Source organism: Eriocheir sinensis, chromosome 35 (genome assembly GCF_024679095.1).
Source record: "Eriocheir sinensis breed Jianghai 21 chromosome 35, ASM2467909v1, whole genome shotgun sequence".
NCBI classification, from domain to species: Eukaryota; Metazoa; Arthropoda; class Malacostraca; order Decapoda; family Varunidae; genus Eriocheir; species Eriocheir sinensis.
In genome coordinates, this window is record NC_066543.1 from 1051352 (window position 1) to 1076064 (window position 24713).

Here is a 24713-nt window from a genome sequence, read left to right on the forward strand (position 1 = left end):
GGAGGAAGAGAAAAAGAAAGAAGAGGGGAAGGAAGAGAACGAAAAGGAGAATCAGAAAGATAAAGAGGAGGAAGAGGAAGAAAAGGAGAAGGAGAAGGAGGAGGAGGAGGAGATAAGCAATAAAAACAATGACGAAGAGGATAATGTTAGTAAAGAAAAGGACAACTGTAAAAAAAAAAAAAGAAAAAAAAAAAAAAACACCTACTCTCAGCTCCTTCACTCATCTCACCCTTACTCAGCACACCTAAACTCACCTCCCTTACTCATCTCCTTTCCTCAGCTCCTACTCACCTCACCCCACTCAAATCACCCACTCCAAGCCTTTCCTCAGAACACAACACAAAGACACAATACAGCCCCTATTATTACGTTTTTCAGGCACACAAAGCCGTCCCTCGCTCATGCCCACAAGTAGCTACCTCCTGTAGAAGCTGCTGGTGATGTTGGCTGTTGTTGCATTTTGAAGCAGAGATATAATATGCAGCGACCGAGCTCTTGTCTACAAAGTGTGCATGTTATGTTACGTGGTGAAGGAGGACGAGGAGGAGAAGGAGGAGATGGAGGCGGAGGAGGAAGAGGAGGACAAATAAGGTAGATAACACAACAGAAGTAAGGATAGTTAGGAAAGTTTTTTAGGAGAGAAAAGGGAATGAGGAAGATGAAACAGGAGGTGGAGGAGGAAGAAGAAGAAGAAGAAGAAGAAGAAGAAGAAGAAGAAGAAGAAGAAGAAGCTAGTAATAAGACAAAGGGAGATTTGATGGTTTAGAGAGTTTTTAAGACAGAGAAGAAAGAGGAATATGAAAAGGAAAGAGGAGGAGGAGGAGGAGGAGGAGAATAAACAAGATAGATAAGCCAAAGGAAGATAAGTTGGTTAGGAAAGATTTTTTTGAAGGAGAGAAGAGAGAGAGAAGGAGGATGAAAAAGAGAAAAGAAGAATGCTGAGTGGGATGGAGAGAAGAGAGTCGAGGAGGAGAAGGAGAGGAGGTCGAGAAGAGGAGGAGGAGGAGGAGAGGCTCAGAGTGAAGGAGGAGCATAAAGGCAAGAGGGAATTTAATGCTTAGAGGAGAATCAAAAATGGATGGAAACGAGGACTCTTAGTCGTGTGTGTGTGTGTGTGTGTGTGTGTGTGTGTGTGTGTGTGTGTCCTGAGAGAGAGAGAGAGAGAGAGAGAGAGAGAGAGAGAGAGAGAGAGAGAGAGAGAGAGAGAGAGAGAGGAGAGGGAAGGGGGAGGGGAGGGGGGCAATGTTTGCTCAGCGAGGGGGCGGCAGGCACGGTACAGAGGTGCAAGTTTTGCTTAATAGATTTTTGAGTGTGTACAACACGTGCGTGCTGTGGCGAGGCAAGGGTGGCGGCGGGGTGGACGGCGGGGCACGGGGAGGATCTGAGGGCGGGGGAGGGACGGGGGCGGGGGCGGCGAGGGGCGAGGGGGTGAGCACAAGGAGGATCCGCACTCTTGTCCTGCAAAATTCAGGAGTGTCTTGTGTGCTAAGACGAGCGTGACAGTACATCTGAGTACGGGCAAGCGTGCGTGCATGAGTGCGTGCATGCGCGTGTGCAGCAGAGGCTGGGAGGCCAGAAGGCGCGCGGGCGGCCAGCAGACGACCAGGCCAGCCGCTCCACTTATTTTGCGAAGTGTGTGTGGCCCCAGCCGGCCAGCCAGGGCTCAGGACGCACCCTGGGCCAGGCGACCCCCGCCCCTCGTGGCCCTTCGCAGGTGTCAGCGGGAGGCGGCCAGCAGCACACAGCTCAAATGTGATGACGTCACCTTCCCAGTACAAACAAACCGAGTGTCTTTTTAAAAAGCCAGTGATTGTGGGGCTCGGGGCCAGGCTAGTGGCGGGCCGCGGCCTGAAGGGGCGCAGCGCCGGACACCTGTGGCGTTGAACCCGACGAAAGCGGTGCAGAAAGGGATGAAAGCAGCGAGTTTTGATGTTAAATTAGAAGTCTCCAGCATCTGAGGCAGTGACGGGCCGCGGGCTGGGCCGCGTATGGATCGAAGGAGGAGGCTATGTGTGTGGCGGGCGGCCTGGCAACACTGGTTTTGAAAGAGCTGTTCTCGCAGGATATACACACTCCCAAACTCCGCCCAGCGCCCACCATGGCAGCCAACACACGTAAGTGCCCGTGCAGCTGGTAGTGACACCCTGGTGACACCGTGCCCCCAGCGGCCCGCCTCGTGAATTAAAGGTGAACGGCAGCTCCAGCTCGCTGTCGGGGCGGTGCCGCTGTTTACCCTCCATTGTCCTCTTGTTTGGCGCCCCACGCCCGCCTTCTACACCTGTTGTGTCGGCCAACGCCGCCACGTGCTCCGGGGACACACCTCACCGCGGCTAACAAAGCCCTGAGTTTGTTCACCGCCCGAGCCGAGGCAGCCAAGGGGCGCGTGGCTCCCGCCAGGGCTCAGGGACACCTCCAGTCAGGGCGGAGGCGCCGCCCTCTGGAAGGCGAACGACCCGCGTCACGCTAACGACCCCACGGATAATCCCCTTACGAGGAGGTGTTAAAGATCCTCCGTGTGCGGCGTCCCCCCTCTTCAACACACTCAGGACAATTCCACGAAATTGCTTCATCGATGTGTTGTGTCGCCGTAATAGTAATACTTCCTCGTAGCGTGAAGAGAAGGAAGGAACTGTTAAGACGTAAAGAATATTTGCCGCCCTCATGAATTAAAAATAGTGTTATAGGGGTGGAGAAAGTGTGTGTGGAGGGTCTGTGTCTGTGTGGGTGTGGGTGCGTGTGGGTCGGTCTGTCTGTCTGTGTGTGTGTGTGTGTGTGTGTGTGTGTGTGTGTGTGTGTGTGTGTGTGTGTGTGTGTGATGGGGGGATATAATTTTCACATCCTCACCCTCCTGGCTATCACCTTTACCCGCCTACCTGTTGTGTGTAGACTATCTCTTCCATCTACAGCGTTCATTCATATAAAAGTAGATCCCCAATAAGTGTCAGTTTTGCCACCACTCACTAATCTAAATATAAAGTAGTCATACGTGGATGTGCACTTCAACAACTATTGTTTGAGGTTCACTTTAAGATATTCTACCATTAATAACTCAATTTACTTAGTAATTTTCAAATAAACAAGCCTCTATTTCATTCTAAGGCCTTGAGAGTCCCATATTTAAATTATACCAAGGATTTATCAACAACTACTCGTATTACTTTATCTGCACCAATAAAAATAAATTTCACATCTGTAGATGCTCTTCAGCTTATCACGTCGCCTTTATTTCACTCTAATACCTTGAGAATACTATCTTTAAATCTTAACAACAATAACTCATTTTTTTTATAGTGACTTCAACATGGTCACGTCGCTTCAATTCAACCCTAATACCTTGAAAATAATAGCGCTCACAGCTTAATTACAGGTTCCCCAAATATCTCACAGTCCAATTAAAGGTTGCCCCAGCATAAGACACAAGGTGGATAGCAGGTGTCTCTGATGCTCCTCCGAGTCTTTGTTAGGTTAACCCTCAGAAGACGCCTCGATGGTTCCTAATGAGACCGTGGAGACTGTTTTCCTATCATACTCTTTGGTCCTCCTCTGTTTCTTCTCTTCCTCTCCTCCCTCTCCTTCTTCTCCATCTCTCCCCCCCCCTCTTCCTCTTGTCCCTCTTCGTCCTCTTCCCCTCTTTCTTTGCCTAAATTGCTTCACCTTCCTCTGCCCCTTCCTCTTGCTCCTCCTACTTCTCTTCCTCTTTCTCATCCTATGCCTATTCCTCTTCTTCTTCTCCGTCCTCCTCTCCTTCTTTTTTCCCCTCTCCCTCCTCCTCTTCCTCTGCCTACTCCTCCTATTTCTCTTCTCCTTCCCTCTCCCATCACTATCCTTCCTTCCCTTCCTCCTCCTATTCCTCTTTCCTCCTCCTCCTCCTCCTCCTCCTCCTCCTCCTCCTCCCCCCCTTCCTCTCTCTCTCGTCCTCCTTCCTAATGCTCGGCGGGATCCTTCTCAACATAACTCACCTCCCCTCCTTATGGCATTTCAGCTTAATTGGGCGATAATTTAAACAGCCGAGCCATTTCATTTTCAATTAGATATCACAGCATGTTAAGTTAGTGTCTGCGTGTGGGTAGGGGGGGTTGTGTGTGTGTGTGTGTGTGGTATCGCTATAGTGGACGAATGTATGAAGGAAGGAAGGAAGGAAAACTTGAATGCACGTATGAAAGAATGAAAGAAAGGAAGGAAGAAAGGAAGGAAGGAAGGAAGGAAGGAGGGAAAACTTGAATGCACGTATGAAAGAATGAAAGAAAGGAAGGAAGAAAGGAAGGAAGGAGGGAAAACTTGAATGCACGTATGAAAGAATGAAAGAAAGGAAGGAAGAAAGGAAGGAAGGAAGGAAAACTTGAATGCACGTATGAAAGAATGAAAGAAAGGAAGGAAGAAAGGAAGGAAGGAAGGAAGGAAGGAAGGAAGGAAAATTTTGACTGATCTTATGAATGAAGGAATGAAGAACTGAATGAATAGATAGACGAATAGATGAATGAATGATGCGTGTGTGTGATGGACCTCATCGATCAAGGAGAGAAAGAAGGAAAGAAAGAACGAAAGAAAAAAAAGATTGCTCAAATAATGAATGAAAATAAACATATGAATGAATGAAGGGAAGGAATGGATGAATCAATGTGTGTGTGTGTGTGTGTGTGTGTGTGTGTGAGATATGAGATTGCTATCTGATATATTTCACACACACACACACACACACACACACACACACACACACACACACACTGAATGATGCAAGGATGAACACATGAGAATGAAGATGATAGTGGTGGTGGTGGTCATGGTGAAGGTGATGATAGTGATGTATGGTGATAGTGCGAAGAGGAGGAGGAAGAAGAGGAGGAGGAGGAGGAGGAGGAGGAGGAGGAAGAAAGTGGGTCAGGATGATAATGAAGAATCTCTCTCTCTCTCTCTCTCTCTCTCTCTCTCTCTCTCTCTCTCTCTCTCTCTCTCTCTCTCTCTCTCTCTCTCTCTCTCTCTCTCTCTCTCTCTCTCTCTCTCTCTCTCTCTCTCTCTCTCTCTCTCTCTCTGCCTGTGAATTACCGTGCAAGTGTAAACAATGTTGTACCTTTAAGGAAGTAATAGCGGCTCGGGTTGCCAGACTTTGGTGCTTCCTGGCTCAAGAGAAGAGTTTAAAGGGTCATACTCTTAAACATTTTGGCGCTCAAGCAGCAACACATATTCGACAAGGCTTTCGCGGGAGTTCTGGGCATTTGCAGAGGTAGTTCAATGAATCTTCTTGTAGTTTGATCATTCTTTTGTGCCTTGAACCTACGATAAACTCTGATTAGAACGCGATTGAGCTCCTTTTCGGATTTTGGATATTGTTAATGTGAGAGGGACGGAAGCGTCTCAGAATCTCGATCTACCTCAGTTCACCTGTTAACCCGGTAGCTGCGGGGATCATGTATCTTAAAGGTCCATCTAAGCAAATTAATGAGAAAAAAATCATCACTCACGCAAACCATTTCATAATATATAGTAGCAACGCATTTGTGATCAGTTTACGCATCATCTATTTTGGGGGTTTATACATGCTAAAAATTTGGCCCATAGCTGGTACACGGTAAAGCCACAAATTTGACCCGTCGCTGCTACCGGGTTAAAAAAGCCTCTTGTGGAAGTTCCTGAGGTTTTCATGGACTGTTTTGTGATGCTGGTGATAGTTTTACACGACATCTGCATCCTGGACGGGGAAAACACCCATGAAAACCCGATGGCCTTGATAAATAGTCGTAATTTGAGCCCGAAACGTTTAGGAATACTACTGCAAGGTGTTTAAGGTCGCCTGGGACAAGGTTCTGGCGGGTATACTTTAAGCCGTGCCTTTTTACACCAAGTTATTTTAAAAGTGTGCCTTGCCTTTCCTTGCCTCTGGGGTCGGGCGGGTAGCCTTAAGAAAAACCTTACTGCCATGATGTCCTTTCACCTCTTATTAATGCCGACTTAACTCTTTTTCTTTCAGCCTCTCGCACAAACAGTCAGAGACACTCGTGCCGTTGTAAGCAAGTGTTCCAGTTTTGAAGGTCTTACTCACACCCTCTCGTGCCTCCCTTGTCCTACCCTCCCCGGCCAGATGGAGAGGTGTTCCCTTAATGCTGTGTGTTGTGTTGTGTTGCACGCCCCTACCCCGTGTTCCCCTCCCCCCGCCCTTCCCTTGGCAGTCACGGTCATCCTCCTCCTCCTCCTCCTCTTCTCTCTTTCTTCATCTTATTCTTTCTCTCCTTCTCTCTACCCGTCTTCCTCTGCCTCACCTATCCCCCCTCTCCTCCTCTTCCTCCTCATCATCATCTTCTCCCTCTTCTTCATCTTCGTCCTTCTCTCCCTTTCTCTCTATCCGTCTTCCTTTGCCTCTCCTACACCCCCTTTCCTCCTCTTCCTCCTCCTACCCCCCCCTCTTCCTCTTCTAAATCTTCTCCCTCTTCATCTTCGTCCTTCTTTCCCCTTCTCTCTATCCGTCTTCCTTTGCTTCTCCTACACCCCCTCTCCTCCTCTTCCTCCTCCTACTCTCCCCCCTCTTCCTCTTCTACATCTTCTCCCTCTTCTTCTTCATCCTCCTCTCCCTCTCTCTCTCTCTCTAGCCGTCTTCCTTTGCTTCTCCTACCCCCCCCTCCTCCTCTTCCTCCTCCTACCCCCCCCTCTTCCTCTTCTACATCTTCTCCCTCTTCTTCTTCGTCCTCCTCTCCCTCTCTCTCTCTCTAGCCGTCTTCCTTTGCCTCTCCTACACCCCCTCTCCTCCTCTTCCTCCTCCTACACAACCCCCTCTTCCTCTTCTGCATCTTCCCCCTCTTCTTCTTCGTCCTCCTCTCCCTCTCTCTCTCTAGCCGTCTTCCTTTGCTTCTCCTAACCCCCCTCCTCTCCTCTTCCTCCTCCATTTCCTCCTCCTCTTCCTCCACCTCCTTCCTAATGCTCCTGAAACTGCATATATTTTGACCACGTATACTTGTGGAAAGACGGTATTTGATTCTCTCTCTTACGATCGTTCCCCTCACACACCCTGCACCGTCCCCTTCCACCCCCTCCCACCCACACCCCCCCCTCTGCACCTCCCACCGTAGCCACAGGAACCTATTCACACGAGTAATTAGTGATTCCAATTCTATCTTAAGCCAATTTACTGGTATCTGTGTCCTCAATTTTTACTATATAGAAAGTATTTTTTATCTATCAATTTAATGATCTCTGTTTTTTTTTATATATACTTTAAGGAAATCGTAGCTTTTATCTCTCTTAGTGTTTCGTAATTTTTCTATATATATATATGTCTGTGTGTATTTCTGTCTTGAAGTATATCTTGTCTTTCATATCTATAATACAATTTTTCGTAGTCATGTTTCTTATCATAATTGTTACGTGTAGTGTTTGTGTGTACGGAATTTCTGTGTATTTATATCTGGACAATGAGTAATGGCTGTGTGTGTGTATGTGTGTGTGTGTGTGTGTGTGTGTGTGTGTGTGTGTGTGTGTGTTGGTACTGGATAAGGTTCAATTGAAAGGACATGGGCAAGACTGGACACAGCCATAGAGAGTATAGAACAGAGAGCATACAATAGAGAGCATGGTAAACCTCATCACAGACGCCATCTTGTTGCCAAAAGAGCCACACATGAGATAGATATTGAGAGACATTTTTTTCGGTAACTGAATATACTTTAACTTTAGTATATGGAAATTGTTCAACTAAAACCTTCAAACTGTGACAAAAATAAGTAATAATAAGCTATTCTGGATTGACAAAAGTAGCTGATAGACATTTCTGAATATCTCTAACACACACACACACACACACACACACACACACACATTATGGTACCAGACCCAATTTGAATTTCCCGCGGCCCTCAGTTACAACATGGCGCCTCTGATAAAGCTGCCCAAACTATCCTACGGCTCTAACAAAACCACTTTAAACACTAGTTACAGCCTCTATTACTTTCGTGTGACAATGAGCGGTGAGTGAGAGCAAGTTAGGGTGACAGGATGTAATGGAACAAACCTGACAAATACTGGAGGGAGATCTTTTGACACGGATGAGTTAAGATAAGAAAGGAGGTTGATATCGAAGTCAAATGTAATGTCTATACTAGGTACGAATAGACAAACTCCCCACCAGAGTAACCATTTGATAGAGTGAATGAATGCGTATAAGAAGACTGAATAAGTATATAGCTAACGGTTTTCTTGCTAACACGAGATACAAGATTAGATTAGTTTCGTAGTCAAATGTTATGTCTAGTATAACACCCAGGCAACCTCCCCACAAGCCTGCCTGACCCTTAACGTTAGGGAAAGAATGCTAGAATGAAAAGACTGATTGGAGGCAGAGGGTAACGGTTTTCCTGCTAACACGGGATACGAGATTAGATTAACACCGTAGTCAAATGTTATGTCTAGTATATCACCCAGGCAGCCTCCCCACAAGACTGCCTGACCCTGAATGTTAGAGAATGAATGCTATAGAAATAATGACTGACTGAGTGAAGGGAGGTAACGGTTTTTCTGATAACACGAGATACAAGATTAGATTAGTTTCGTAGTCAAATGCTGTGTCTAGTATAGCAACCAGGCAACCTCCCCACAAGAGTAACTGACCCCTAATGTTATGAGAATGAATGTTAGAAATGATGACTGAGTGAAGGGGGGTGACGGTTTCCCTGTTAACACGGGATACGAGATTAGATTAACAACGTAGTCAAATGTTGTCTAGTATAGCACCAAGGCAACCTCCCCACAAGAGTAACTGGCCATCGATGTACGAGAATGAATGCTAGAATGACTAACTGAATGTTGGTAGAAGTAACGGTTTTCCTGCTAACTCGGGGTAGGTCAGATTAACATCGTAGACAAATGTGCCTCCCCCGCCTACAAGAGCGACTGACCCCTGGTGTTAAGAGAATGAATGCTCGAGTGACTAACTGAATGCAGGTAGAGGTAACGGTTTTCCTGCTAACACGCCTTTCTATCTCTCTCATTTTCCAGCCACTCGTTCAAGCACTTACCGACACCAATGCCACAGTAAGCCAGTCTCCACAGTACCTAATGACGTGTTTATATTATCATTTCTACCTCGCTTTTGTTGTTGATGTTGTAAGGTGTTGTGCGGAATACTAATTATGGCTGCAGTAAATCGGGCGGCACACACATAACAGCCCCTTGTGTGTGTGTGTGTGTGTGTGTGTATGTGTGTGTGTGTGTGTGTGTGTGTGTGTGTGCTGCCCATCATTAAACATCCTAAAAAAAGCATAAAAACAGTATAAAACAGCATTAAACATCGCCTGCCTGAAGGGTCAATGCTTCCTGATAATTGCTGACCCAGGCGGTGACCCATAAACTCCTCTCTATCTATGTTTAAAGTGACGCCATTAAAGCCAACCTAGAGTGAACCTAATGAACGTGAGCTAACTACTACTTATAAAAACACACATTAAACTATTTGGGTTATTTTTTCTGGTCATCTAAATGTCATGTACGTATATTATCTTATTACCCAAGTTAGGAATCCCTCATCTACCATAGAGTGAAGTTGCAATGCTCAGAAACACATTAAATTTCAATGGTTGCTATTCTGGTAATCTAAATGTACTGTACGTTAACTAGAATCAATTTTATCATCCTATTCATGTTATTACCCGAGTTTTGTCCGTTACGTATACCAAAGGGTGAAAATTCAATACTCAAACACACATTTAACTAATTTGCTTGCTATTCTGGTAATCTAAATGTACTGTACCTAACTATAATCAATACTCCATGTCATACACAAGTTGGAAGTCCCGTTCGTACAATAGAGAGAAAATACAACTCTCTAACACAATTCACATTCATATTTAACTTTTTTGCTTGCTATTCAGGTAATCCAAATGTACTGTACGTTACCTAGAATCAATATCATCATCTTATTCACCATATTACCCAAGTTAGAAGTCATTAACGTACCATAGAGTGAAGACGCGACCTTCAACCACGAACGACACGAGCACTCGACACGGGAACACATAACAATGAGGCCCCAAGGGTGGTGGCTTGCCGGGCGGAGGGCGGAGCGAAGCGGCGGTTGGCGGGCACAGCTGTGAGGTCTTTAACAAGCACTCAGGTCACGTGACTACTTACCTACCTAACTAGTCTCCCTTCCTTCACATCTCTCCATCCTTCTCTCCCTCATTTTCCTTTCCTTTCTTCCCTTTCCATCCCCTCCCTCCCAACTTTCTCCCTTTTCCTTTATCTCCGTCGTATACCTTTCCTTCCGTATACTTCCCTCCTCCTCCTCCTCCTCCTCTCTCTCTCCCTCCCTCTCTCTCACTCTCCCCTCTACTACTCAGGTCACGTGACTACTTACCTACCTACAGTCTGCCGTCGTTTCCTATCAATCAAGAGACGTTTTGAAGTCACTTTTTCAACATGGGGCGGATCAAGACACTTCTCCATTCCTGACTCGTGACGCCTTCACTAACTAGTCTCCTGTTTTTCAATATTAGCCAACACTCCTATCATAGCCACCCTTGCAATAACTGTCCGGTGCTTAGTCTTAACACCTGGCGCGAGGGAAGAAGTCACGCATCCACTCACCTTCACACACACACACACACACACACACGGGCGACCCTCACTCCCAGCCCTCACACCCTCACGATCCAGAAATGTTACTCGCGGAAAATTAAATTAGTATGAATGATAACCTGAATTGTATTACGTGTTTTCAGTCCACTTTTTACCTTCTTGAATTGGTTTAACGTTTGAAACTGATGAGAATTATTATGGAACGCTGTTGAGTAGTTTGGATTTGAAGTTTTAAATAGATAAATAAGGGAGAATGTACAAGTTTGGAATAGGCTTGTAAATCGATCGACTGAAATATATTTGTCTATTACCATTAACTATTACCACCTCCATCACCAGTAGTACCAACCATCACCACCACCACCACCACCACCAGTGATATCATACACATATACACACCACTAATACTACCACAACTGTCACCACCATCATCAATACTACCACAATCATTACCACCAGCACCACCACCACCACAACCACCTCACACCACTACCACCACCACCATTTCAATCAACACCCTTACAACTCAACACCACTATCATCACCACCATCACCATTCAACATCACCCTAACACCACCACCATCATCATCACCACGACTTTAAGAGCACCACCACCACCACCACCGCCACTCCCCGTCACGTGGCAAGACTCCGTTATCTCGCCCCCTCATGATCTCTTGGGAACCTAAAAGTGAACGTAAAAGTGAATGTAAGCATAAAGTAGTACGTTCTCACCTCTAATAACGCCAGATGAACGTCATATTATTCTCTCTCTCTCTCTCTCTCTCTCTCTCTCTCTCTCTCTCTCTCTCTCTCTCTCCATCTATCTATCTATCTATCTATGCATGAAACTCGCTAAAACCCTCAAATCTAAAGAAAAAAACAAAAGTGACCCTAAAATAAAAAAGAAGAATGATAAGAAAAAACAAATAATAATACGAGCATAAAATAAGAATGAATACTAAACCTAACACTAACATTATCTTATTCCTTTCTCTGTCTGTGTCCTGTTCGTAACGTGTTGTGGTGCATGCGTAGTGGGTCTGAATATACGTTGTAGTTCTAACGTAACAAGCTGTAACGTTATAAGAATCTCCATACAACATAACACACACACACACACACACACACACACACACACACACACACACACACACATGCAGAGGTGTTTTATTAGAGGCAGTGTTGAGTTAGTGTTCAGGACGCAGCGGCCGTGAGGGACATTGTATATATGGGAAGGGTGAGAGAGGGAAAGGGAGAGAGAGAGGGACATAGAGAGGGAGGGAGAGAGAGGCTGCTGGAAGGTTAGAGTATTGGACTGTGGATCCTAGATGACATTCGGTATATATAGAGACAGATTAGGGTAGAAATAGGGACTTGGAGACTGTTATATAAGCGATCGAGGATTTTGAAGTGTTAGAAAGAAGTAATGAGGTGAAGGAGAGATAGGAGAACAAAGGTAAGGATTTGCTGGAAAACTTGCAGTATTGAATTTAATTTTCCAAGGTGACATTCGGTTTATACAGAGGCAAAGTAGAGATAGGGGCTTCGTATGTTAGAGAGATATAGTGACTGAGAGGGACAAAGAGTATAGGCTGGGAGATTTGCAGTATACTATTTAAGGGTACACTGTGACATTTCGGTTTATATAGCAGCAGAGTAGGGTAGAGATAAGGACTTTGAGAGTGTTAGAGCGGTACGGTGGTGAATCACTTGGAGGGAATGTATGACAGAGGCTGGGAGAGTTGCATTATAGGATTGTGGGACCAAGGCAGAGGAGAGGAGAGAGCTAGGCTTAGAGAGTGTTAGAGAGAGGTACGAAAGATCAACTGACGAAGGAACTAAGGCAAAAACAGAATCGAGGTACATGGAAAATATTGCAAGGAGATAGAAAAGGAACAACTGGAAGAGTATATAGGGCAGGACTTGGAAGAGTGATACAGAAAGGTACATACATATAGTGGTAGTAGAGGTCAGTGATGGAGAGGGATGACTTAGCGTAGGAAGCAAGGGGGAAAAAAATGAAAAAAAGAGCTATACACGGAAAGATTATACAGAGGGAACAAATCAGGAATACCGGGAAATGATGGAGAGGAACAGATGAGTATAGACAGGAATAGAGGAGAAATAGATAGTGATGAAGAAGAATGCTTAGGGATGAGATGTAGGTCAGATATATAGTCAGGATATAGAGTAAGGAAAAGAAAGCGAATAAAATTAAACCATAAGGAAAAAGTTACAAACACAAAACACCCCCCCCAAAAAAAAACAGTAAAATCTTCGTAAACCATATAATTTCCGTAGCTTCGAGTTATCTAAAAAGAAAAACACTAAATCAATCCAATAAGTAAAACAAGGCATGCCTCTGTGTGTGTAGGTGCATCTTGTGGCATAGTTAGGTAGTTGATATTTGTTATGTATGGAGTGTGACTATATGTGTGTGTCCGTGTGTGTGTGTGTGTGTGTGTGTGTGTGTGTGTGTGTGAGAGAGAGAGAGAGAGAGATTCTGCCCTTTCCTATCATTATTTCAAGCAGTTTATCGATCAGTTGAGTTAATACTAATCTCTGGTGACCATTTCTTACAGCCAACCGAAGCAGCACGCGAAGACAGTCATTCAATAGTAAGCGAGGTCTAACATTTGATTCATTATGTCCCTCCCCCCCTCGGCCGTTTGCTCCTTCCTTTCATGGGGTCAATGTTGCATGAGAGACGTAAGCTCCTTCCCTCCCTCCCTCCCTCCTCCACAAAGAGAGAATTAACTCCTACACACATTTCTTTTGACCCTGACCCGTAACTCTCAGTCACTATACCTCTCTAACACACGAAGCCCCAATCTCTACTCTGCCTCTGTATAAACCGAATGTCACCTTGGGCCATCAAATTCAATACCGCAAGTTTTCCCGCCAAGCCTTACCTATGTTTCCCTCTCTCTCCTTCACCTCATTACCTCTTTCTAGCACTTTAAAGCCTCGATCTCTCTATCTCTTTCTCTTTTTTTTCTAAATATAGACGTAACAAACAACTTAATGTAGCTTTTTTTTCTTTCATTCTCCACTTACAGAAAATTTAAACTAAAAATTTCAGTGTTATGGTTTTGTTACACACACATACACACACACACACACCTCCCATCCACAAACACCTACACGCACGTACACACACACGCACACGACTTACAAAGGGAGGAGGAGGAGGAGGAGGAGAAGAAGGAGGAGGAACAGGGGGACAAAAACAAACTAAATAACACAGTCACGCCACGCCCCTTCCTCACGACCCTACATGAATATTTAAAAGCTGTTGTCGTGTGTGTGTGTGTGTGTGTGTGTGTGTGTGTGTGTGTGTGTGTGTGTGTGTGTGTGTGTGTGTGTGTGTGTGTGTGTGTGTGTGTGTGTGTGTGTGTGTGTGTGTGTGTGTGTGTGTGTGTGTGTGTGTGTGTGTGTGTGTGTGTGTGTGTGTGTGTGTGTGTGTGTGTGTGTGTGTGTGTGTGTGTGTGTGTGTGTGTGTGTGTGTGTGTGTGTGTGTGTGTGTGTGTGTGTGTGTGTGTGTGTGTGTGTGTGTGTGTGTGTGTGTGTGTGTGTGTGTGTGTGTGTGTGTGTGTGTGTGTGTGTGTGTGTGTGTGTGTGTGTGTGTGTGTGTGTGTGTGTGTGTGTGTGTGTGTGTGTGTGTGTGTGTGTGTGTGTGTGTGTGTGTGTGTGTGTGTGTGTGTGTGTGTGTGTGTGTGTGTGTGTGTGTGTGTGTGTGTGTGTGTGTGTGTGTGTGTGTGTGTGTGTGTGTGTGTGTGTGTGTGTGTGTGTGTGTGTGTGTGTGTGTGTGTGTGTGTGTGTGTGTGTGTGTGTGTGTGTGTGTGTGTGTGTGTGTGTGTGTGTGTGTGTGTGTGTGTGTGTGTGTGTGTGTACTTGTGTGTGTGTGTGTGTGTGTGTGTGTGTGTGTGTGTGTGTGTGTGTGTGTTTCTTCTTTCTCTTCCTCCAACTCTTTCTCCTCCATCTTCACGATCACTCACTCCCTTCTTCCATTTGTCCTTCTCCTTCTCTTCCTTCCTCTTCACGACCATCACGACCACTTCCTTCCCCCCCTTCATCCTCCTCCTCCTCTTCCTTCTCTTCCTCCTCCTCCTTGTGCAGATACTTTGAGTGAATGATTTTTGAGAGGAAGGAATTAACCTAACCTAACCTACCCTAACCAACCACTGCAGATACTGAGTGAATGGTGCTGGAAGGAACTAGTCTAACCTAACCTAACCTAACCTAACCTAACCATCCTTTGTGCAGACTTACTTACTTACTTAATAAATGATGTACGTACTTTGATGCAGTCCCCCTCTTATCTGTTTCGTTCTCTCTCTAGTGCGTTCTCTTGTTCGTGTTGTCCTTTTCCTTGTATTGTTGTCCTCTCCCTCGGTGTCTTCTCTGGGTATGATCGTGACCTAAGGAGTGGAAAGCTATTACCATTACTATTATTACTACTACTACTATTACTATTACGCCAAACGCCGAACCCTATGGAAGAAGGATTTATCGACGCATTTTGTGTTTGGTTGGAGAGCTTACGAACTCCCTGTATTAGAGTGTATGACTGGCTCTTAGTGTCGCAGCGTCGAACTAATAAACTTGAATGGTTACTAATACTGATTTTCCTCCCTCCCTTCCCCCCCCTTCCCTTCCCTTCCTTCCCTTCCCTCCCCTTCCCTTCCTCCCTCCCTAACAGCCTCGAGAAACAGCAGCCACAGAGCATCCTATTACAGTAAGAATATCTCTCTCTCTCTCTCTCTCTCTCTCTCTCTCTCTCTAATTTTTATATATGTACTCTGGACGTGTATATTTTGCCTAAGTAATAACATCAATATAGGCGAACATTTTGTAGGCCTATACTATTGTTTGTTTCGTGTATCTCTCTTTAAGAATAAATAAATGGCGTAGTAAGTGTATTTTGTAGCGTATTTCGTTGTGTATGTAGTATAAGTGGGTGACGGTATACGTTTCGATGTTGTTGTATATTTGAATCTACGTATTTTTCTATATAGCGTTGTATTTTTGGCTTAGAATACATTACGTTGTTTGCTTTTACCAATACGATGTGCTATCTATCTCTATATCTATCTATCTATCCAACAATATATCTGTCCATCTCATTCTGGTTCGAATATCAATGTAAATCTATGTAAATCTTGTTGTTGTGGCTTAGAATTCACTTCCGTTGTTGTTTTCTCTATCAATACGGTGTGCTCTCTCTCTCTCTCTCTCTCTCTCTCTCTCTCTCTCTCCCCGGCAATGCATTTTACAGCCGCTTCGTTCTTTTTATAGCGTTCCCTGTGACGTCTTCAGTGTAAGCCCCATCGCCTCCCTCTCCCCCGTTTTCTTCGGTTCAACGCCTCCTCCTCCTCCTCCTCTTCCTCCAGCCGCTTGTCATCTCTCCCTTTCCCCTTCTCTCTCTCTCGGTAAATGGCCTCTCTCCACCCTCTCTCTTTGCTCCCTTCAGTCTTAGTATATGTGTGTGTACGTGTGTGTGTGTTCTCTGTTGTTTCTTGTTTCTCCTGTGTGGGTGTGTGATGTGTTTTCTTGCCTCTCTCTCTGGCGTTCAATGTGCCACTTCGGAACCTTGGAATCGCTTACTGGAGACTGTTTATCTGTGTTGATTTGTGGAGTGTTCTCTCTTAATCGGTTTTCTTGGGATGGGATGCTTGAGTTCTTTGTAACTCCTTCTCTTCCCACTTCTTTTCTCCTCCTTTCTCTCTCTCTCTCTCTCTCTCTCTCTCTCTCTCTCTCTCTCTCTCTCTCTCTCTCTCTCTCTCTCTCTCTCTCTCTCTCTCTCTCTCTCTCTCTCTCTCTCTCTCTCTCTCTCTCTCTCTCTCTGGCGTTCAATGTGCCACTTCGAAGCCTTGGAATCGCTTATTGGAGACTGTTTATTCATGTTGATTTGTGGAGTGTTGTCTTTTAACCGGTTTTCTTGGGATGGGATGCTTGATTTATTTGCATCTCCTTCCCTTCCCACTTCTATTCTCCTCCTCATCCTCCTCCTCCTCGTCTGACTCTTTTGTTTCCCGCAGAGAGCCGCCAGCAGACCCCCGAGGCGCCCCCCAGCACCGCCGATGACAGTCAGCAGGTGAGAAGCTCTTCCTCACCCGCCTCTCATCACCCGCCGCCCTCACCATCACCACCACCACCACACCTTGCACCACAATCACGCATTACTTTCTTCTACTTCTCTCTCCTTCCATATACATACATCATCCACTCGTCCCACTCTATTCTCCTTTCTAAAGTTGCTGTTGTCTTTTTATTATTATCTTGTCCCCTTTTCTTCGTTTTCCCTTCCCGTTCCGTCGTATCCGCTATCTGTTTCTCCTGCAAGAGGCGGGGGGAGGGACAGGTCAGGTCGCCACGGGTTATTTAGTGGAAGGAATGTCGGCCTGGCAGGTTACGAGCGCAATAAAGATAATATTTACAATCGACATTCCTCCGCCGGCCGGGACATCCGACGGGAAACTTATATTGTTACTCGTCTCTCGTTTCCCTGATGACCATATTCCTGAAGACTCGACTCCAAGACAAAATAAAGAACAAAGACATCTCGCAACGTTTTTCTTTTGTTTGTGTGTGTGTGTGTTTCTTTGTATGGATCAGAAACACACAAACATTTCATAAGGCTTCCGTAGAGGTTGTGTTAGTATTTCCAAGGGTAGTGTCGTGACCCCAGTGATAGTTTGACAAGGCTTCCGCACCATAAGCGTGAAAGACTCATTCGAACTCTACTAATCTCCTCTGTGGCCTTTGGAAATAGTTGTGAGAGCCGAAAGCGTCTGAGAATAAGGGACGTGGCTACATATTTTTCTGTGTGTTTCTTTCTGAGGCTTTTGTAGAGGCTGTGTAGTATTTCCAGGGGTAGTATCATTACCTAGTGGTAGTTTGAGGCATGAGAACCCGACTGATCTCCTTTGCGGCCTTCGGAAATCGTTGTTGTGGGAGCCGAAAGCGTCTGAGAATACGAACCTCACCTACGAACTCGCGAGGCAGAGACGCCCAAGAGAGCAACAGTCCGCCGCGACCCAACACTGTAGCGACCCGAGGAAGCTCTCCGAAAAACTTCCACAAGGGATCGGTGACTCTTGTGGGAGGTGATCGCATCCTACTGGTACCCTTGATCCTCCTTCTTGATCCTCCTCAACACACACTCGATCCCTCCCCCGCCCTGGCTGAACGGTTGATGGCTTCGTCCCGCGGCATCGATCGTGTGACGGGACGAGTGAGGGGAGGGTGGGAGAGAGGGAGAGGAGGGGAGGGGTAATAGCTCCAGGAAGTGACTTAAGTCGTTTCAGACGTTGTTGTTCTCTCTCTCTCTCTCTCTCTCTCTCTCTCTCTCTCTCTCTCTCTCTCTCTCTCTCTCTCTCTCTCTCTCTCTCTCTCTCTCTCTCTCTCTCTCTCTCTCTCTCTCTCTCTCTCTCTCTCTCTCTCTCTCTCTCTCTCTGTGTGTGTGTGTGTGTGTGTGTGTGTGTGTGTGTGTGTGTAAGAAAGAGTCCCGCCCGCCACCACAAGCTGAAATTTTTCAGTCACCGCCGAGTGGCCTAAGACTACCCACATGCTGTCCTGAAGACCACCTATCAACCCGGACTCCAGACCCCCTCTTAAAGAGAGGATCAAAGATGAGCTCGGGGGGGCAGAATGAGCCAAGCAAGATGGCGCCACTATAAACACTTGCCTGCGCCATAGGTGGAAACGTAAAAAAAAGTGGTATTCCTGATCCATCAAAAAAAATCATACTAAAACTTTCTAACAAGGCACAGCGGCCGTCGTAACCAAGGGAGGCGATACAAACTGACACTGAGCGAAACTTCTTCCCCCATCGAGCTGCCGATCACAGGAACAGACTGAACGCGGATGTTGTTAGTTCAGAAGCGGTTAAGCCGTGCAAAAAAATGGGTAGATCAATATTTCCGAGGCAACGAAGCTATTCTAAGATCCTCCCTCGAGCTAGCAGACTTTACGTTAGCTGTTTATTCTACGGTTGGTATTATTAGAAGCTTCCAACTCTCTTGCCAAGTATTTCCAGAGGCCGAGAAGGAGATTAATCGGGTCCTAATGAGTAGTTTTGTGGATTTATGTTATCGAAGCTTTTTCGAACTACCACCAGGGTCATAAAAGTACTCATGGAAAAACACACAAAAATCCTATACCAAAGCCTTGCCAAATATGTGAGATGGGGCGCCGAAATGTTTAAGCATGTGGTCCTATGTCTACGCTTTCTCGCCTTCGTTGCTGTCGTAGTCCCCCTCCTCGTCCTCCTCCTCCTGCTGTTGTCCATGTTCCTCTTCATCATCATCCACATCCTCATTGTCTTTTTTTTCCCCATCGCTGTCTTCTTTATCCTCCCGGCTTTGTCCCTCGCCCTTCTCCCGGCAGTGATCAGCGGAGGCCGGTGATCAAAGCGGCACAAACTAACGCCTCACACCCGTCGCTTACACTCCTGCAGGCCGGCGGGATGGTTCTGACGCCCATGTGGGTGGTGAGACTGTCCGCCAGCCTGGGCATCCTGGGAGGCGCCTTCCTCTTCTCCGGCGTCAGCGTGCTCACCAACAGCTTCGGCCAGTCGTACCCGCGGGGCGAGGGACAGGACAAGACTTCAGGCAACATTTTCCTTGCCATTGGATGTAAGTTTTTCCATTGACTCTCCAGCGAGAGATGAGTAGAATATATAAACACTATGTAAATACCTTTGGCTTGAAGATAGTTATTGTAGGTAGATTTACTAGGTTTACACTCAATATAATGTCCACAGTACAGATATTTCATTTCGGCAAAGCAATGTAGTGAATGTCGGTCATCCACCTCATTAGTAAGGATAGTTGCATTGAGTCCATATTGTCTTCAACGTACGAATTCTTCGCAATAAAGGAGACTGAGTGATAGTGCTGATGGTCAGGTGATGTAGAGGCTTTAGGGCTCGTCTAGCTAACTTGTGTCTTAAGCGTTCCCTAGGCGGCCTCTCACGCCATGTCTCGCGTCCAGGCATGTTACTGGCGGTCTCGGCCGGCCTGGGCTACTACGGCTGTCGGAAACGCAAGAAGAAACAAGACGACGACGCCAGTGACAGCGGGAGGGTGCTGAGCTTCGCCCCGGCACTCTCCACCACGGCCGACATGTTCCCCTGGCCCTCTACGCCTTCGCACCAGAACCAACCCTTCGGTTCACCCTACGCCACGCCCGCCGCCGGGGAACCCGCCTTCAACTCAGCCTATGCTAATTCCGGGGCAGAGCCGCTACCCAGCTCCCCGTACTCCACGCTTGCAGGAGAACAACAAGCCTTCGCTTCAGCCTCCTCCCCCAACGGGGAAGGCCCCGCCTCACTCCCGGGCTCCTCCTCCTCGGGCGCCGCCCCGGGGGCCTCGCCGCACACCCGGGTCGCCGCCGCCGGCGCCACCGCCGCCGATGCCGCCACCGCCGCCGCCGCGGTGAGTCAGCAGGAGCAGCCGGAGGGCCCCGGCGAGGCGTCCCCCGCCGCCTTGTCTGATCCATCCCCGACCCTGTTCCCCGCGGCCTAGGCTCCGGGCGGGGCAGGAGGTGCTACTCTTCCAGCGTCCAGCGAGGCCCGTCAAGGCTTTCACTGGTATTTCTTATGTAGGATTTTGTATTACATAAAATAACTCTATTCTTCTATGTGAGAAAAAGGTATTTGTTAATTCTTGTTGATGCTAACGATGCGATATCTATTTACCTCTCTGGGTTCGATACATGGATATTCATATCTATAGGTTGCATACAATAACGAATATATCATATATAAATCATGTTTGATGTATATGTTAGAGCGCCTGGCTCAGGGGCTGAGCCAGGCGGTGGATCGCCCGGCGCCGCGGCCCCGACCTGATGGCCGACGGCAGTCCCGCACGCCCGCACCCTGCGGGGGGCGGAGGCGGCAGTGCCTGGCGCGGGGCGGCGAGCAGAAGCCGCCGCGCCAAGTCTCACACCAGCTGAGCCCCGCCACGGAGAGAACAGCGCCCCGCCGCATGCGACAGAGAAAAACACAAGACTCATTTCAGAGTGGTGGCCAAGCCTTGATGAGGTGAAACCTTAGACGAAGAGGAGACAACCTTCTAGCAGCACCCTGCCGAATATTTTAGATACAAAAGTTTTTTTTTTTCATGAAGCAAAGATAAAAGATGGGTAGTTTTGTAGCATTTTATCGTGCCTCGTGCTTGCCACCTGCACGTTTCATTCACAGTCTGCAGCTCCAAAAACAAACAGGTTTAAATTGGAAGAGTCGAGCTTTGGAAGGTTCCAATTTTGTCGTCTAACTGTGATGGCGCCGGGCACACGCGACGCACACTGTTGCTGCTCAGCGGTACGGGCGCGGCTGACGTGCCGAGCCTCGTGCTGAGCTGCGATGCGCTGCGGCTGCCGGGCGACTGATGGAGGACTTGGGTTGCTGATGCAATACAGACAATCAGGAAAATTTGTTATAAGTGTGTTAATGTGTAAGGAAGCCCCTTATTTCCGGTGACTTTTTGAAAATGGAACCAAATTTTCAAATTTAGGTGTCATGTCATTCCTTTTTGGACACGTTTCCATGTTTGTTTGTGAGACACAGTGCCGGGCCCGGGACCCGGCGGGGACGCGGGGACGCCCGACACACAGGACTCATCACTCCGTTCCCGCTCCACTCCGGAGGCAGCTTCCCGGCGGGCTGGAGACACGCGGCCTCCCGGTGTGGGAAGCCTTCAATATCTCCGTCATACTAGACTTAATTCTATGCACACTGATGAAACTTTCATTAGTATAATAACCAGAAGCTACTTCCACTCTTTAACCATCGCCAGCAGCGCTTCGTAGAGTAACGGCTGTAGACCATAGCATATTTTCAGGCTTTGTAGTGTTGGGGGGGAGGGAGGGCGGGAGGGGGGTGGGAGAGGGCTTCACCAGCCCCAGGTGGCCCGTCAGTGGTCGCGTGCCAAAGCTACCAGTGGTCGAGGGACCGCCTGAACCAGCGTCCGTTCATCCGTACACCTGATATTCACGAGGCCAAATTATGCCGAGCAGCGTCTCGCAGCCGCTTTCCGTTGTCTATTTCGCCACAATTAGTTAGATCGGAGGAACATTCCCACAAGTATTATTTGATCCATTCCCGACGTAATTAAGGTTTTAAGTGCCAATGTAATTATCGTAACGTTAACGGTGATGTAACAAACAATATCCGACCACAGTAATTACGACAGAGTAAAGCCGACGCCAGGCCACCATGATATTCTAATGCCACTCCCGCCCGTCGCGCCCCGAGTGTTTCGTGCCGTCGGTGCCACAGCCGCGGCCCTTCGACCCTGGCCCTCGCCGCCACCCTCAGCGATGGCAGCCGGTAACCTAACTACTGTCTGTGCCTAGATCATCAATGATACCTTTCAGTGCCAAGGCGGGCAGGTGGTCCAGGTGTTGGGGCCAGCACGACACGGCAGATATGACCCACGGGAGGCGGGGCGCGCCGGTACGCCGGGGCTTCGTCCAGGCAGGCGCACACAGGGGACCCAGGGGTAAGCTGGAGGCGGGAAGAGAAAGCGGTTAAATCACCTTTAGGGCTCACACTATATACTAGGCTCTACATAACATACGAGAATATACGTTTTACCTCAACTTCACATAGCGTACGCAGCTTCTTTAGACACTTTTTTTGGCCCCTGGCAAGCGAGCGGCGCCGCGCGGGTCGTGCGGCGGCAGCGATGCGCGGCTGCGGCTTTGGACTGGGCGGTTTCAGTCTTCCTTGGACGTGGATGGTGACTTTATTTCCCTTTCGCAAGCTGTTCTTTTTTCCAGGCCAGCTTCAGGTTAGGCGGCATCAGCGAGTATAGGCCAGGAGAGTCGAGGCGAGGGACTGGCGGGGCAAACGAATGCGTGCTTGTGACATCCTTGCGAGAGAGAGGGAGAGTTCAGTGACGTTCATTTTGTGTAGCATCGTTCGTAGAGGCAGCGCTCGCTCGTTCATTTCAAGCTCAACCCCAAAAACACTTGCTTTAGGGGTTCACGCGTCCCGCCAGCCAGCACTAAATCGAACATATCATCAGGTCGGTATTCTCAGACGCTTCCTCGTTCATCCCACATCAACTATTTCCAAAGGCCGAAGATCAATCGGGTTCTCGTGAGTGCTTGCATAGGTTCATGGTACAGAAGAAGGGTCAAGCTACCACCAGGGTCACGAAAGTAAACCCTGGAAATGCTCCCCAAACCCCTACTAAAGCCTCATCAAATGTGTTTGTTTGGGCACCGAAGCGTTTGAGAATATGGTTCCAGAGTGACACTCCACGTCTTGTCGACTTCCTGCATGAGCTCAGCGTTCCTCTCTGCCCCCGTCACTCCCTCTCCAAGCCTCGCCTCTTCAGCAACAGCGCGTTTCTGTTCCCCAGCCAGCATCATCATCCCCCGCTAGTGCAGGTTAGACAAGCGAAAACACAAACTGCCTGACCGCTAACACTCCCACCTATATATTCAGCCCTTAGAGCCAGATTCGGAGGGGACAAGCATACGTACCACACCCATACACGATACATACATGCATACAGTGTTATCCATCGTTACGTAGCCACACTCTGAGACGCCCCGGTAGCTTCTTTGATTTCTGTTGACTTATTAGTACCAGACGTGTTTGTTGAGGGTTGGCCACGCGCTGACTTGTGATTTTAAGGAGAACGAGATGCTACGTATTGACTGTTAAGGCCTGTGAGAGGTGTGTTTGTGCGTGTGAGTGTGTGTGTGTGTGGGAGGTGAGGTGACTAGCGCGTGGGACCAGTATCATCAGCATGGGTTCTAATTATCGAAGGCAGCAGCGGCGGCACCAATCAAGGCGGGATGACATTCAAGGTAATTGCAAATGTGAATACCGACAAAACTCCCACCCGACAAGCCTACCAGCCGACCAGCCGACCAGCGACGCGTGAACACCCCCGCCAAGCCTTATCGAAGAGACTGTGGCCACGGAAAGCCTTGTTCAGTGGTGGTGCGAGGGGGGAAAGAAAGTCTCTAGTGATCGTTAGTCTACGGAAAGAGAGGACAGCATTTTGAGACGGGACAAGAGGAGTGTTTAGACCAAGGTATTATTGTTGGGGTCATAAGTCAACGGAGATAGAAATAATAGCAGTACTTTGAGACGGGGTATGAGTGAATTATTGTGAAAATCATACTGTTACGGAAAAAGAGAACACAGTGTTTTGAGACGAGGGATAAGAGAAGAGTTTATAACCAGAGTATCAATGTTTAGATCTTAAGGCTACGGAAATATAAATAAAAGAACTGAGACAAAGAGAAGAAGTGAAGTGTTTAGACCAGTATCATTGTGAAAATTATAAGTTTACGAAAAAAAGAGAGATAACTACATTGAGACCGAGTGCAAATTAAGTGTTTATACCAAAGTATTATTGAGATTTTAAGTCTACATAAATAGTAGAGATAACAGTACTTTTGAGACGAAGGTAACAAGTGGAGTGTATATACCAAAGTCTACGGGAAATGAGATACATATAACAATACTTTTGAGACCGAATGGAAGTGAAGTGTTTAAACCAAAGTATCATTGTTGAAATCATAAGTCTACGGAAATAGGGAACAGTATTTTGATACCGAATGCAAGTGAATGTTTTAACCTAAGTATTACGTGGAGAGGAAAGAAAGGAAAAACAAATACAAGAAATAACAGTACATTGAGACGAAGAGAAGTGCGAAGAGTGAAGTGAACCAAGGAAAGAATCAGTGTAGAGAAAATTACATTTAGAAAAAAAGAGAGCATATATCAACCCCAGCATCATTCTTCAGAAAAAAAAATATATTAACCAAACTACCACTCTTGAGAAAAAAATGTATATTAAAAAACACCCTCAAATTAAAATAAGAAAAAAACGATAAATAAAACAACATGAATACCAACATAACCATTTGACTTGATGAAGAAAAAAATATAAAAGTCGACAGAACTATTAATATTATTCTTTGAGGCAACACAACACAACACAACAATAGGAATAAAAGACATTACTTGACGTTGCCTAAGTGTGTTGCTGTACCTACCAAGTGTTCCCAGGGTTGTTAGTGAAGAGGAGGAGAAGGAGGAGGAGGAGAAGGAGGAGGAGGAGAAGGACGGTGATTATGGTAATAATGACGAGGAGGAGGATGATGACAATAATAATAA

General features: G+C 47.0%; 1 protein-coding gene across 4 annotated transcripts in view; it reads left to right on the top strand.

Moving 5' to 3' along the window:
• The first annotated feature begins 1440 nt into the window (after positions 1 to 1440).
• The window catches only part of LOC127007227 (uncharacterized), a 25142-nt gene continuing 1869 nt past the window's right edge, over positions 1441 to 24713 (top strand). Inside the window, exons 1-8 of one of the 4 annotated variants that reach the window (XM_050877936.1) lie at positions 1441 to 2114; positions 5966 to 6001; positions 8980 to 9015; positions 13144 to 13179; positions 15264 to 15299; positions 16603 to 16658; positions 19023 to 19200; positions 19559 to 24713. The exon at positions 19559 to 24713 is cut by the window's right edge and continues 1869 nt beyond it. In XM_050877936.1, the coding sequence (XP_050733893.1) occupies positions 2009 to 2114; positions 5966 to 6001; positions 8980 to 9015; positions 13144 to 13179; positions 15264 to 15299; positions 16603 to 16658; positions 19023 to 19200; positions 19559 to 20091 (1017 nt within the window). In that variant the 5' untranslated portion in view covers positions 1441 to 2008 and the 3' untranslated portion in view covers positions 20092 to 24713. The remainder of the gene's footprint in view (positions 2115 to 5965; positions 6002 to 8979; positions 9016 to 13143; positions 13180 to 15263; positions 15300 to 16602; positions 16659 to 19022; positions 19201 to 19558) is intronic. The other 3 variants (XM_050877938.1, XM_050877937.1, XM_050877939.1) reach the window with 3 other exon arrangements.